Source organism: Miniopterus schreibersii (genome assembly GCF_964146895.1).
Source record: "Miniopterus schreibersii genome assembly, chromosome: 3".
Lineage (NCBI taxonomy): Eukaryota > Metazoa > Chordata > Mammalia > Chiroptera > Miniopteridae > Miniopterus > Miniopterus schreibersii.
Window position 1 is genome coordinate 30,292,384 of NC_138103.1, and position 14,807 is coordinate 30,307,190.

The window sequence follows — 14,807 nt, forward strand, 5'->3', positions numbered from 1 at the left end:
AGCCCCAGAAGGGTGCTTGTTTGAGGCAAAGAGGAGGCCTTGGGCTCACAGCCCTGCTCTACAGTCCCCTGAAGTGGGTGGGGGTGAGGCATCCACTGGGATGGGGGTCCAGTCAGATGGAGACAGATGTGGACCAGATGCTGACAGCTGGGGTTGGTTTAAAGGCATGGAGGAAAAGTGTGTGCACTGGCTGTGGGGGAGGTGCAGAGAGCTGGGGTGGAGGATGCAGGCCCCCGCGTGTGTACACAGACAGATGCGGGCTCGGTCGGGAGGACAATTCCCCCTTTCAAGACGCTGCCCAGGCAGGTTCTCCCAGCCTCTGGGGAAGGGGAGGGGGAAACTCCTGAGTGTCTTCCCCCCACTTCTCCCTTCCAAACAGAAGGATGAAGATGGGGTCAATCCCCATTGTTTTTCTCTGCCACGTTCTGTTTCTTTCCTCCCAGTCTGCCTGCCCTCAGGGACACCTGCAGGGGCAGGCCTCGACTGAGGCAGCTTTGTTATTTCTGCATCTCAGTTGCCTCCTGTTGTGGTGTTGGGGTCGGTGCAGCGTCCAGCATCCTGTCCAGCATCCTAAATCGTAGCTTTTACCTCTCCCAGCCCAGGGAGCCTCTGGCAGTGATCCCATCTCAATACTTTGGAATCCTCTGTTCCCTCATCTGATGAGATCTCACCCATATTATACCTCCAAGAGAGGGAGGGACTCAGTCTTGCCAGAGATGGAGGGGGTCTGGGTCCAGAAGGAGGAGGTCTGTCTGGAAGAGGCTGGCCCAGGCCACCCCCTTCCCCTGACAACCAGACACTTGGCTAGGGAAGGTGACTTTAGCGGGCCAGGGGAGGAATAGGTCAAGGGATCAGGGCACAGGTGAAGAACAGAGGCAAAGGGTTAAAGACTGGGTAAAGGTCTGTACAGGTGTACAGCAGGAAGCCCCATGTCGCCCAGATTAAAGCATGGACAGCCAAGTTCCAGAATTCCTGAGACTGCCTATCACACCTAGCTTGAGTGTGAGCTGCTCCCCCCAGCTAAGGGGCAGGATGGCCTGGCCATGGGCACCCCTCCCTCCCCAGAGCCCTATCTCAGCCCAAGTTAGGTCTTGCTTCCTTAAAAGAAGGTGGCTGCAGGGCAAGTGATCTCAGAGGAGGAGCACAGAATAAGAATACCTTTCTAGAACCCAGTGTCCTATCTGCTTTGGTGTCCCCAAACCCAAGTCTCCTGTCCCTTGTGATCCTACATCCTGACTGTCCTCACCCCAGTTGGAAGCTTTCTTTTCCTTCTTTGAGTCCAAGCAGAATGTCCCAACCACTCCCCCAAACAAGGACCTGCCTGGTGGGAGGCACCAGGCAGGGGGTCGGGTCAAAATGTTTGCCCTTTGACCTCAGGCTGAAGTGGGGGGGTGATGGTGCTACTCCTACTAGGATGGAACTCAAGACTCAGCAAGAGGCCCCAGGCCCCACCCTCAGTTGCCATAGTAGCTCTTGGGCCCTTTGGGAAAATGGCTGTGTACAGAAGGTAGGGTCCCCTTAGAGGGGCACAGTCCTGTTCACCCTTTGGGAAAAACCACATTTCCCATTCTTAGGCTCTGCCCAGCAAGTCATCCCTTCATTAGGAATGTCAAACCCCTTAGGACCACTTTTCACTCCCCTAGTGGGAAGCGCAGAGGTCAAGTCCTCTGAGAAGGAGAATTCTTAGGGGGAAAACATGACAAATGCGACCTTTTCTCCTGTATTCCAGAAGCCAGAGGGCTGACTGCCCACCTTGATATGGCTTTGAATAAGAAATAGGCCTCCCCTCCTCACACCTACCCCCTCGGGACATTTTGTGGGGCACTGAGCCCTATGCCCCACACACCTGCCTGCCTTCTATTTCTCCTCTCAAAGACCCATCTCAGACCCTCTTCCATCATGATTATATGGAAATTTATATCTCAAAATCAAACAATTTTATTTTAACTTTTTTGAGGACAACTCAAAACTAAGTGACTTTGAAGGCAGGCTCTGGAACAAAATCTGAGGGGAAAGGGAGGAAACTATTAGAAGCTGACTCAACTCCTGGTGGCCAAGGTTCTGGGTTGTGGGGCTGGTTCTCACCTGTGTCTGCCAGCCTGTCTCTGTTCTGGCTCAGCATTTTCTCCCTGGGGGGGGGGGCAACAGAGAGGGTCAGTGCCCACTCCCCATGTTCACTCACCCCTCAGCTGCCCTCACCCCCTCTCGCAGAACTCACCTCCTCCTCCTCCTCTTCTTAGAAGCACATTCTCTGATCCCTGCCAGCACTATGACCACCACAAGCACCAGCATTCTCAACTGGATGGCAACAAAGTTGGACACTTCTGGAATGGGATAGGAAGGGGTGGAGGAAAAGACACTTCCTTTTGGTCTCCGGTTGCTACCCTGAAGGGCCTGCATACCCCTAAATCCCTAGTTGTGGCTGGTTCTTCCTCTACGGGGCTGTTGCTCCATTTCCAAGGGTTTTAGTGCCCCCCCAACCCTTTCTGTTTCTGGGCTCACAGTTCCCATAACCCTTTTGGAGGGATGTTCATCCAGTTAGTCCCTGGAGTCCAGGGCATCAGTTCCACCAGTACTTCTCAAAGAGGAATCCTAGAATCACTTCCATCAGTCACCTGGGAGCTTGTTAAATATGCAGATTTCTGGGGTGAGTCTGCAAATGAATGTGTTAAACAAGCTACCTCTCCTAGCCCTGCCCCCCTCCCATTCTTAGGTAAGATAAAGTTGGCAAGTCACTGGCCCAGAGGCTAAAGGTCTTGGAGAGGCCTAGAGTGATACAAGAAGAGAAATAAGAGTGGGGGTGAGGCATATAGATCTCAGGAGAGAGCTAGAGTCCAGAGAGATTCCAGAAAATGTGCGTAGGAGATGGGCACAGGGACTCAGATTCTTTGAGAATCCTGTCTTGTTCATCTCTAGGGATAATATTATATATTATTATATTTTCTATAATATACATTACAGTAATATTTTATTACCTATCTGTTATATGTCTATCATACCTATTAGATGCAAACATTATATACATGGAATAGCGGCAGTTGCTGGTGGGGAAGGGACCATGAGGATACAGGGCCTGAGATTAAGTTCTTACCTGGCTTTTCAGGGAATGGTACATCCCGAAGCTCCATACAGAAGTCTCCCCCATAACCAAGTTCACACTCACAGGTGAAGTGGGTGACCTGCTCCTGACAGTGCCCGTCATTCTGACAGGGGTTCTGCAGACATAGGCTTTCTACAAGGATAAAGGGGGCTGTGTGTGGGTGGGGGCGTTCTTGGATGGCACCCACAGTCAGAGAGAGGCCTGGGAGCAGGGACCCCAGGGAGGAAAACAGCAACTTCCATTCCTGGCTCTGCACTCACTAGCTCTGGGCTCTAGGGAAATTGTTCATTTCTGAACTCCATTTTTTTTTAAACCTATAAATGGGGAGATTATGCTTGCTACCAAGTGCTGAGTAAGGGCCAAAACAGATCATGGGAAGCTGATGCTAAGTTCTTGGCAGATAGCAGACGCTCAGGACACATCAGGTTCTTAACTTTTGCCCCTCCTGACAGATGAAGGGGCTAAGCCAGAAGGAGCGGAATTAAATGGCACAAACTTTCTGGCATGGATGAGGAGGAGTCCCGGGCATAGGACTGGGAAGGACAGTCCTCAGTCCAAGGATGCTCGAGGTATGGAGGCAGCTTAAAGCCAAGGGGCTATCTGAGCTCACTTCAGAAACAGCCGTGAATGAAGTTCCCCAGGGTGCAGATTTCCCCCGCGCTGCAGCTGAAGGGTTCACACAGCTGGACCTCGGAGCTGGCACAGGTGCAGTGCTGAGTGCAATCCTCAGTCACAAAACTGTCACCTAGCTGGAGAAGGAAGAAGGGCTGGAAGGAAAAGGTCCTGTTTTCCTCCCTCCGCACCTCCACTCCCCAGGGCCTCCCAGACCCCACGACCTGGTAGCAGATGCCATTGTTGGTCCAATCACAAGGGGCCAGGGAAAGGCTCTAGGTGCCACTGTAGATGTAGCCTGGGAGGCTGGCACAGCCTTCCACATGGGAGCCCTCACAGTCCCTGGGGGCCGCCAGGCTGGCACAAGAGGCAGGGCAGGGTGTCATACAGCTCTGATAGATGGTATTGGCTGGGCATGCCAAGGCTGAAGGGACAGAATCACAGTCAGAGAATGGCCGGCTGGGGCTGGCCCCATAGGTGTGGGGAACCTGGGGCTGGAGAGGGAACAAGGTCTCCAAAGACTGAGCATTGTTCCAACTCTGCCACGAAGGTATAGGTAAGGAACACAGCTCATTATAGGCAGGGAAGCTAGAGAGTGGGCCGGCTCTGAGTGTCTCTTTGTGACATTAAAGCACATTAGGAACTGGAAGAGAGAAGATGGGCATTGGTGAGGAGATCGGTGACAGGGTGGGGATGAGGCTTCCTTGGCAGAGCCAGAGAGGGCTTAGGTTGGGAGGACGCTGACATGGTGAGAGTTGAGGGATGCAGAACCCAGAGGGGAAGCCCCAGGTGGGGGCAATGTGGTGGCACAGAGCTGAACAGAAGCAGAAATGACTGAGGGTGGTCAGGGGCCAGCTTTGGGGGAAGGTCAGTGCGTCAACCACAGTGAGTGTGGTCCCACCAGCTGGTCAGGGTGGTGGCTGCTTCCTGGCATAGCCACTGAAAACCTGGCAGCCACTGAAAACCTCGCAGCGCAGCTCCTCCTGCTCTTTGGGGTTCTAGGCGACACACAGATCAGACACACAGTGCCTAGGGGAACAGCAGGAACAGTTGAGGGCTGTCAAGTGGAGGAGGAGGCAAGGGCGGGTAGTCCTGCAGAATAAGCCTGGAAGTGCCTGCAGAAAGATATCAGGCCGTGTGTGTGTGTGTGTGTGTGTGTGTGTGTGTGTGTGTGTGTGTAGAAGGGGTTGAATCAAAAGGAATGGAAGCCACAGAGAGAGAAGTGTGTGTGTGTGTGTGTGTGTGTGTGTGTGTGTGTGTGTGTAGAAGGGGTTGAATCAAAAGGAATGGAAGCCACAGAGAGAGAAGTGAACCAAACAGGGAAAATCAGAGATAAGCAACAGGACCAGGGAAAGGCAATTCCCACTGTCCCAGGTCCTCGCTCACTCCTGGAAGGGCTCTGGGGCCACAGTCTGGTGACAGGCAGCAAAGGGGCCCTGGCGGGTCTACCAGCACCCTACGGGCCTGAGTGCTGTTGATGAGCTCCAGCTGTTCCAGGCTGCATTCTGACACATAGAAGCCCAACTTTTCTTCTCCCTCCTCCTCCTCCTCTTGGATGGACCTGGGGAAGAGGCCTATGAAGGCTGGTGAGTTTAGGAAGAACTGAGAGGGAGTGTAAGGGATGGGCACAAGCACAGGCCCTGATCCAGAAGGCAGGTGCCCCCCACAAGATTAGGAGAAACAGGCAAGTGTGTCTGGACACTCTCCTGTGGGTTTCCTCCTCTGCTGAGGATATGGGGGTGAGCAGCATGTGTACAGATATTGGGCTGTCTGTTTCTCATGCCTTTGGACCCTGGGCCTCCCTACCCCAAGCCCCAGCCCTCTCACCTTGAGAAGCGGGGGAGGCCTCCATTGATCTTCACCTCCCAACTGTTGCCGAAATTGTTGAGGTTCTGAGTGAGGGGACCATTGGGCAGCATAAATTCATTCTTCTGGTTCTTGTCAAAGTTCCCACACAGGCCACACACAAGCCCATGGTACGAGTTGGGCAGGGAGATCACTGCAGGAGGAAGGGGGCATCCAGAGAAAGACCCCTCACCTCTTTGCTTTCCCACCCCCCCTGGGGCCTCCACTGGAATTCAGGGCCCCAACCCCAGGCAGAAGTCCTCTCACCATGCTAGGTTTGTCTAAGATATTGTCCTCCCTCCTTCCCTCACCGATCCCAGAAACATTCCTTCTGCTTTCCTGTTCCTAGCCTCAAGTACCTGCATTGTTCCTTTCATCAAAGCTGACAACCAGCTCAAAGTCAGTGGTCAAATACAGCCAATGGCCCCGAATGGTAACCTGCAGCTGTTTGTTGGAGTTGTAGGGGATGGCCATCTTCTCGTCATTGACCTGGAAAAGGGAGACAGGAGCCGCAGGAGTCCTGAGTCAACCTGCCTGTCTGCCACTATGGCCCTGCCTCTTGGCACATCTCAGTGCCTCTCTGTGTCATCATTCGATGGATGAGATACCCCAGTAGGCTTTGCTATCTGCATGGCAAAGGCCTCCCAGAGGTCTGGTGCTTTTGCAGCCCCAGACCCTTCCTTGCAAAAACTTTGGCAGAGTGGATGCCCCTGCTACGTCCTCAGCCAGCTCCATCTTCACACTGCAGGTGCTCTCCTCCTCGCTTGTCCCCTCTCTTCCTCCAGACTTTTGCTTAATCTCATGCCTCTCTCCATGACGTGAGTGTGACACAAACTCACTTCTATAACCAGGTAACCTCCATCAAGAACTTCCCAGGGAACATGGAGTCCTGGCTTCACCTGCTCCGGGTGGCCTCCCATGGCCCAGGCTGCCTCCCCAGAAGCTCCCGATCTGGTCTGGCTCTTACCACAAGCTGAAGTTCAGCCTGGAGCTGGACTGTATAGCTGTAGACCATCACAATGACTTCATGCAGGAAGATCTGGCTGAGGGGTATATACATTTTGTTGCGTCCCTCCACAACCAGAGGCACCACACCACCAGGGAGCATGTCCACAGTCTTGGTCAGAATGTAGGTCATGCGGCCCTGGAAGTGGTAGCTAAGGCCATCAAATGTGCGGTAATAGGGGGTCTCTGAAAATTGAGCATTGTTTCAACTCTGCCAAGAAAGGCCAATGTTGAGAAGGTACCCTGCCCAAATATAACAGACCTCAGAATCCCTCACTGGCCTGATATTTCCTGTCACCCTCCTTCTTAGCCCTGAGCTCCCTTGATAACTGAGCTAAAACTTCCCCTCTACCAGTCCCATTAAAAACTGGAGAGGATCTTCCTATCCAGTTCCCTTTTTTTTGCCCTTAAAGGAGTGAACCCCATAGAGGGTCATGACTTGCAGGTGGCCACAGAGCTGGAGAGACTCAGGATGAGAACCCAGGCCCACCCTATGCCTGAACTTGGCCCTTCCTCTCTCAAGAGCTTCACAGCCTCAGCCCCTCTGGCCTGGCCTCTATTCACCTCCCCATATGCCTCCCTTACTGTGGGGGACGCATCTGCTGTCGCTGCTAAAGTTGGGCTGGCAGTGAGAGCCAGAGGGGAAGATGAAGGACTGGCAATGAATGGTTTCTGCTCTGCAAGTACAGCTCTGGGTACAGTCACTGGAAAGCCAGGTTTTCCCTGTCTGTGGAAGCCACAGGAAGAGCAAGGGAATGAGGAGGGAAGGGCCAGTTCTCCTTCCTCTCACCCCTTCAGCCCAAGCTGGCAGTCTAAATGGCTTAATTGGCACAGGCCAGAGGCAGTTATGGAGCCATCCACACACCTATGTCCTTGTACCTAGAAGCATTGTGCTTGGAGTCTTACATATGCTGTTCAGGAGTTAACTCCTGGACCCATCTTACAGATGAGGAAACTGAGGTAACACAGTCCCCTGGGCAGTACCATTAGGATTCAAACCAAGGCCATGCTCCACTAATACACTGTGTTATATTCCAGGTTTTGGGTTCCTCAGATTCAAACCCAAATCACACACACCCAGCCCAGGCCTGGCTGGAGACCACCTTGACCTGTCACCCCAGGCAGGGCCAGCCAGACAGACATGTGCACCCCAGGCTGATAGAGGCTGAGGAAAGGAGAAAGAATCAGCTCCAAGGTGTGTTGTTCCCACCCCAGTTTCCTTCCCCACTCACTGGGAGGGAGCGGCCCTGGGCATCCCTGCAAGTGCACTAAGTCCTGGGCACACACTGTTGCTCACAGAGCACATAGCCAAACTGACAAATGCAGCCTTCCTCACAGGTGGAGGAGAACTTTCATGCCCTCACAATAGCCTTCCAGGTCCCAGCAGGAAGGTGAGCAGGAGGAAACACAGGCTGTGTAGGTACTGTGGGTGGGGCATTGCAGAGCTGAGGGGAAAAAGGGAGAGGAGTAAAGACTTAGTAATCATGGGCTATGTGCCAGAGTCCCAGGAAACAAAGAAAAAATAATAGTTCACCCAGTTCAGCATGGGAGACAAAGGTCAGCCAATAGCCTCTGCACGGCTTTGATGTGTATGGTCAGTAAGTGTGTGACAGGCATGTGTGTGCAAGGTGTAACAGGAGCAGAGAGCAGGAAGCTACTCACTCTGTTGGAGGAATTAAATAAAGCCCTTTAGGCAAAAGTAGTTGTGAACAAATGGAAGTGTTCAAGGATAGGAAGAGTCTGCAATATAAAAATGTCCATTTTTCTTAAGTTAATTTATACATTTAATATGATCCTAATAAAATACACTAAAAAGGTTTTGTTGAAAGCTTGGAAAAGCAGACCTTGGTGCGCATCTTGGTCCTGTCCAAACACACCCAGCCCCAGTAGAGGAAACACAGGGTGTGAAGTGCAGAAGGCTTCAAACAAGGTACTCAAGGCCAGTCACAAACAGTGTCTGATGTTGGCCTGCACTAGAGATCACCCAAAAGACTGGGAATCCTGGCAGATCTACCTAATACATAGAAACATATCCAAACAGGCAGCCAAAGTGGGGAGACAAAAAAAAAAAACAAGGCCTAAATGAAAGAACAAAAAAATTCTCCAGAAGAAGAGCTAAATGAAATGGAGATAAGCAATTTATCAGTTATAGAGTTCAGAGTACTGATTGTAAGGGTGCTCAACAGCATGAGAAAAGAAATGGAAACATGAAGGAAATTAAGAATGACATAGTAGAAATAATAAAATAAAATAAAAACTTTGGAAGGAATAAACAGCAGATTAGAGGAAGCTGAGGATTGGATCAGCAAATTAGAAGACAGAGTTAAAAAAAACTCAATCAGAGAACCAAAAAGAAAAGCCAATTAAAAAACAGGAGGACAGTTTAAAGGAGCTGTGGGACAACATGAAACATACCAATATTCACATAATAGGACTACCAGAAGATGTAGAAATAAGCAAGGGTTAGAGAAACTGTTTGAAGAAATAATAGCAGAAAACTTCCCTAACCTGGTCAAGAAAAAGTCACACAAGTTCAGGAGGCACAGAGAGTTCCAAGCAAGAAGAACCCAAAGAGGCTCACTCCCAGACACATCATAATTAAAATGCCAAAAATTCAAGACAAAGAGAGAATCTTAAAGGCAGCAAGAGAAAAGCAATCTGTTACCTACAAAGGAGCTCCCATAAGGCTGTCAGCTGATTTCTCATCAGGAACTCTACAGGCCAGAAGAGAATGGCATGAAGTATTCAAGATCATGCAAAACAAGGATCTAAAACCAAGACAACTCTATCCAGCAGGGCTATCATTCCAAATAGATAATGAAATAAAGAGGTTTCCAGGCAAAAAAAAAAAAAAAAAAAAGGCTAAAGGAGTTTATCACCATCAAACTAACATTGCAAGAAATGTTAAAGGGATTCCTGTAATAAGAAGTTGAAAGAGAATGATAAACATAGGCATAAAGAAATAAAATGGCAATAGATAAGTACCTATCAATTATAACCTTAAATATAAATGGATTAAATGCTCCAATCAAAGGACTTAGGGTAGCTGAATGGATAAAAAAACAAGACCCAAATAAATATATGCTGTCTACAAGAGACCCACCTCAGAACAAAAGACTCACACAGACTGGAAAAATATGACTTTACTAGATAGATCTTCCAGACAAAAATCAACAAGGAAACAGTGATTCTAAGTGATACACAAGATCAGATGGATTTAATTGACATTTACAGAACATTTCACCCCAAAGCTGCAAAATATACATTCTCCTCATGTGCACATGGGACATTATCAAAGATAGACCACATGTTAGGACACAAAACAAGTCTCTACAAGTTCAAGAAGATTGAAATCATATTAAGCATCTTCTCAGACATTTACACCATGGAATACTATACATCTGTAACAAAACAAAGGGCCCCTTATCATTTGAGACAGCATGATGGGACCTGGAGAGTATTATGCTAAGCAAAATAAGCTAGCCAGAGAAAAATAAGTATCACATGATCTTACTCATATGTGGAATCTACTGAACAAAATAAATCAATGACCAAAATAGATCCAGAGACATAGAAGCATGGAACAGATTGACGAAATTCAGAGGGAAGGCAGGGGTGGGTGGGTGGGGAGAGATTAACCTAATAACTTATATACATATATGCATAACCCATGGACACACACAATAGTGTGGTGAAGGCCTGGGGGGAGGGGTGCATTTGGGGGGAAAAAGGGGACATTTGTAATACTTTCAGCAATAAAGATAAATTTAAAACAAACAAACAAAAAGATTTTGTTATGTTTTCTACTCGGGCAAGATGATATTAAAATTGAGATATAAACAAATCAGAAGGCCCAGGAAAACTTTTTTAAAAAAAGAAAAAAAAGAACAGTGGGTAGTGACTGTCCCTATCAGAAATTATAACACTTTTTTAAAAAATATATCTTTATTGGTTTCAGAGAAGGGTGAGAGAGAGAGAGAGAGAGAGAGAGGAACATCAATGATGAGAGAGTTGTCATTGATCAGCTGCCTCCTGCATGCCACCGACTGGGGATCGAGCCTGCAACCCAGGCATGTGCTCTGACCAGGAATCGAACTGCGATCTCCTGGATCCTTGGTTGACTCTCAACCGCTGAGGCACGCCTGGCTGGGCTGGAAATTATAACACATTTTAACCTCTCAATGATCACAACATTGTTACAAGTAAGTAAAAAGAGATGGGACAATGAAAGAGGACAGAAAACCCATATAAAAGCCCAAATACATATGGGAATTTAGTATAGGATAAATTATGGCATTTCAGTCAGTGGGAAAAGAGAGGCTGGTTATTTAATTGTGCTGGAAAAAAAATAAAACCAAAGTTGATTTATATCTCTTACTACACACCATAATAAATTTCTGTGGATCAAATATTTGTCTAAAATACCATAAAACCATAAAAATACTTGAGCAAAGTATGGGCAAATTCTTCTTTTAACTTCAGAGGGGGAAGGCATTTGTAACTATGGATCAAAATGCAGAAGCCTTAAAACAGAGACTAACATATTCGACCTCATAAACTATATATAAATTTTTTCTGCATAGCAAGAAAAGAGTCAAAGATTAAAAAGCTGGAAAATTTTTTGTAGCACTAGTGAAGAGCTATTCTGTGTAATAGCTAAAAGAACTTCTATAAAATAGTTCGAAAAGACCAACAACCCAGTGGAAAACTGGTGAATGAGTATGAAGACATAGTTCACAGAAAGGGAAATTCAAATGGCTCCTAAATATATAAAAGAATGCAGTGTCTCAATAGGAAAAATGTAAATTACAACTTTTTTCATCTATCAGATTGGCAAAAATTCAAAAGAGTGATAATGCTTTGTGTTGATGAGGATGTGGGGAAATGGACGTTGCTGGTGGGAATGTAAATTCCTCAACCCCTATGGAAAGTCAGTTGGCAACCTCTCTCAAAAGTACAAATGCACAGGGTCCTTGACCCAACAATTCCACTTCTAGGATTTATCCTACAAATACATGTGACACACACATAGAAAATGGTAAGTGCATAAGGTTCTCGGCTGCAGCATGTAACGGGGCTGACAGATGCAGCCCTCCTCGCAGGTGGAGGGAACTTTGGTGTCCTTGCGCTGGCCTTCCAGGTCCCAACAGGAAGGTGAGCAGAAGGGAATGCAGGTTGTGTGGGTGCTGTGGGTGGGGCATTCCCGAGCTGGGGAAGAGGGGATGGGGTTAAAGACTTAGTGATCCTTGGCTGTGCGCCAGGGCCCAAGGGAAGGAAGGGAGAAAAATGGCACTCTCCCAGTTCAGCTTGGGAGACAAAAGATTGGGAACAACTAGTAAGTCCATCAATAGGAGAGTAGTTAAATAAATTATGATAAATGAATTATAATAATGGAATACTACTCAGCTACAAAACAAAGTGAGATGTGGCTATCTGACATGGAGGAGAATATCTGATATGGTAGGATCTCCAAGTTAGATTAAGTGAAAGACAATGAAATGCAAAATACTGTGTCTCAAATGCTAAATGTAAGAAAATAAGGAAAGTAAACTTGTATTTGTTTGTATGTGCATAAATAAAAGACCTTCGTAAAAATACTGAGATGCTGATAAGACCAGGCCAGGAACTAGACCCATGGGGTAAGGGTGGGAGGGAGACTTCATTGGGACCCTTTTAATACTTTTAAAGTTTTGAGCCATATGAATGCATCACATACTAAAAACACTGTAATCACTCTTTTAAATTTTAAAAGGTTCAGGAATTATATAGTGGTGATGGTTGCAGAACCTTGTGAAGATCCTAAAAACCAGTGGTATACACTTTAAAAGCCAGCCTTATACACTTTAAAGGAGTGAATATTGTGGTATGTGATTAATCTCTTTTTTCAAATTCTAAAGAGAAGCATGCCTAGAAGTCTGCCAGGAGGGGAGAACTTTCCAGTGTGTATAAAGGAGCAGTGTGTATAAAATCAGGGAGGGGTGTGGAAAAGCAAGGCCTGTGTGGAGAATGGGGTCATTTGGTGCAGGTGATGGCAGGTGCTCAGGAAAGGGGTGAGCAAGGAGAGGCTGGGGCAGTGTGCAGGATATCGTACATCTCAGACAGGAGCTTGGACTTAATCTTGCAAGTAACAGCCACGCAGGAGAGTAAAAGGCTCACCTATCCTTTGGAGAGACAGTGTTAGTGAAGTAGATGAGAAGCAGCCCATGCTGTCCCAGTGGGAAGGGCATGGTCTAAGGGGTTATTGTAAACAGTGCTCCTCAGAGACAGTGAGGTAAGAAATAGGTCAGAAATAATTGGAAAGGAGAACAGGGTAGCTTTAAGGGATCCACAGACAGAAACAGGGTTTGGGAACTATTTGGGGTAACCATAGGAGACACTCACGGCAGAAACTGCTGTTTCTCCAGATTGGGGGCTCGAGCCCCTGGGCCTGGCAGGCGGTCCCAAAGGCTTCCAGAGACTCGCAGAGGACATGGTTTAGGCCTCTAAACTCACAAAGGTTGTGCATACAATCCAGCAGAAAGGGCGTAATGTCTACGTGGGTGGCACACTTAGTCCAAGCTGGGGCCTCAAAGGCCAGTTGGCATTGCTCCAGGGCTCTCACTAGGTGAGCTGGCTTGCAGTTTGCAGTCTGAGTCTCCTGATATTCTGTGATGGTCTTCATCTGCTTATGTATTTTGTGATCTTGTTGGCAACTGGGAAGGGAAAGGGGTCATCATAGGGACAGCCACTGCCCCACTTATAAAAATTATTTGGTGCACCGAAAAGACATCTCAGCTTCACTGGGAAGCTGTTTGTTTGTGTGTTTTGTTTTGTTTGTGTGTTTTAAATATAACTATTGATTTCAGAGAGAAGAAGGGAGAGGAAGAGAGGGAGAGAGAAACATCAATGATGAGAGAGTCAATGATTGGCTGCCTCCTGCACACCCCCTACTGGGGATCGAGCCCACAACCTGAGCATGTGCCCTGACTAGAAATCAAACCCTGATCTCCTGGATCATAGGCTGATGTTCAACAACTGAGCCACACCAGCCAGGCAGGGAAGCTGGTTTTGAGTTCTGGCCACCTTCCATGCAGCCTCGGTTCCCTCCCATGTTTTGAAGCCAAGAATAGAAGACTTGTATGTTTCCCCAAATAGGTTCCCAGAACCCAGGAACCATTCCCAGTCGAATTACACACATAAAGGAAGTGCTCTGATCATGTGGCACTCCCAGGTGTGCCACCTGATCTAGAATCCCAATTCATGTTCCTATGAAAAGGCAGAAGGATATGGGAACAATTACTTTGGGTGGGCCTCTTTATCTTGCCAACTCTCCACAAACTCAATGTCATTCTGGGCTAGCTCATCACTCGGCATCATCAGTTCATCCTCCTCCTCACCATTGAAGTTTCCGCAAATGCCACAGACCTGGGTGGGCAGAGGGAGTCTCAGCATGCAGGGGCGGGGGCGGGAAAGCACTTCTCATTGGCACCCCCTTTTCCATTCTAAAGAGAAAGGAGCACTCAGCATCCCTCTCGTGTTCTGGGGAGTGACCTCTTGGGTGTAAGGTCCCACCTCTTTAGGGGCGGGGGGGGGGGCTGACTCCTCTAAGAGAAGAGCCAGGTGTTTTCCTCACCTTTTCATAATAGGCTCTAGGAATTTCAACCTCTAAGAACCCACTGCCATCAAACTCGACTTTCAACCCAATGTAAAAGTTGAGTACGGTGTAGATGCCACTAGCAAAGATGCTGACACCCCGGATCTTGTTTCTCGAGGGAAGGGTGACATGTTTGCCATTGATCTACAGAGAAGAGCAGGGCACATGAGTAGGAAGAAGGACCAGAGAGCCCCCTCCCCAGCCCGTGCCGCCCAGCTCACCAGCACATGGTGGTTCTTTTGCAGGGTGACCACAGAATCAAAGATGCTAATGTTGACCTGGTGGAGGTAGAAAGGAGGGAATCGGCCTTTCCTCTTCCCATTCTTGACACTAATCTTGAAGAAAGGCAGGTCCATGGTGAAGTGGCATGTTTTCACCAGGACATAACTACAGGCTCTCCTGATGGCATGGTAACTACCATCAAAGCTCACATAGTAGGAGCTGTCTGAGATCCGGCACACTCCCATACCTGCAGGAGAGAGAGGTGGCTGAGGAGTGCCCAGCCTCAACCAAGAACAGGCATTCTCCTCACCTTCAGGGCAAGGATGTGAAGGCAAGGGCGCCTCCAAAGGAAAGGAAGACAAAGTAAAGAAAAGAAACAAGGGCTAGACT

At 48.2% G+C, this 14,807-nt stretch overlaps 1 protein-coding gene across 1 annotated transcript in view; it reads right to left on the reverse strand.

Annotated features, from left to right (window-relative positions):
• Nucleotides 1–117: 117 nt before the first annotated feature.
• ZAN (zonadhesin) overlaps nt 118–14,807 on the reverse strand; it is a gene marked incomplete at its 5' end in the record, with an annotated part of 37,185 nt that continues 22,495 nt past the window's right edge. Inside the window, 18 exon segments of the mRNA XM_081131729.1 lie at nt 118–2,324; nt 3,092–3,232; nt 3,711; nt 3,715–3,849; nt 3,937–3,987; nt 3,991–4,136; nt 4,653–4,710; nt 4,714–4,741; nt 5,099–5,151; nt 5,153–5,273; nt 5,540–5,711; nt 5,917–6,046; nt 6,525–6,743; nt 6,745–6,773; nt 12,944–13,254; nt 13,842–13,966; nt 14,175–14,339; nt 14,417–14,664. Coding sequence (XP_080987855.1) covers nt 2,215–2,324; nt 3,092–3,232; nt 3,711; nt 3,715–3,849; nt 3,937–3,987; nt 3,991–4,136; nt 4,653–4,710; nt 4,714–4,741; nt 5,099–5,151; nt 5,153–5,273; nt 5,540–5,711; nt 5,917–6,046; nt 6,525–6,743; nt 6,745–6,773; nt 12,944–13,254; nt 13,842–13,966; nt 14,175–14,339; nt 14,417–14,664 — 2,243 coding nt within the window. The 3' untranslated portion in view covers nt 118–2,214.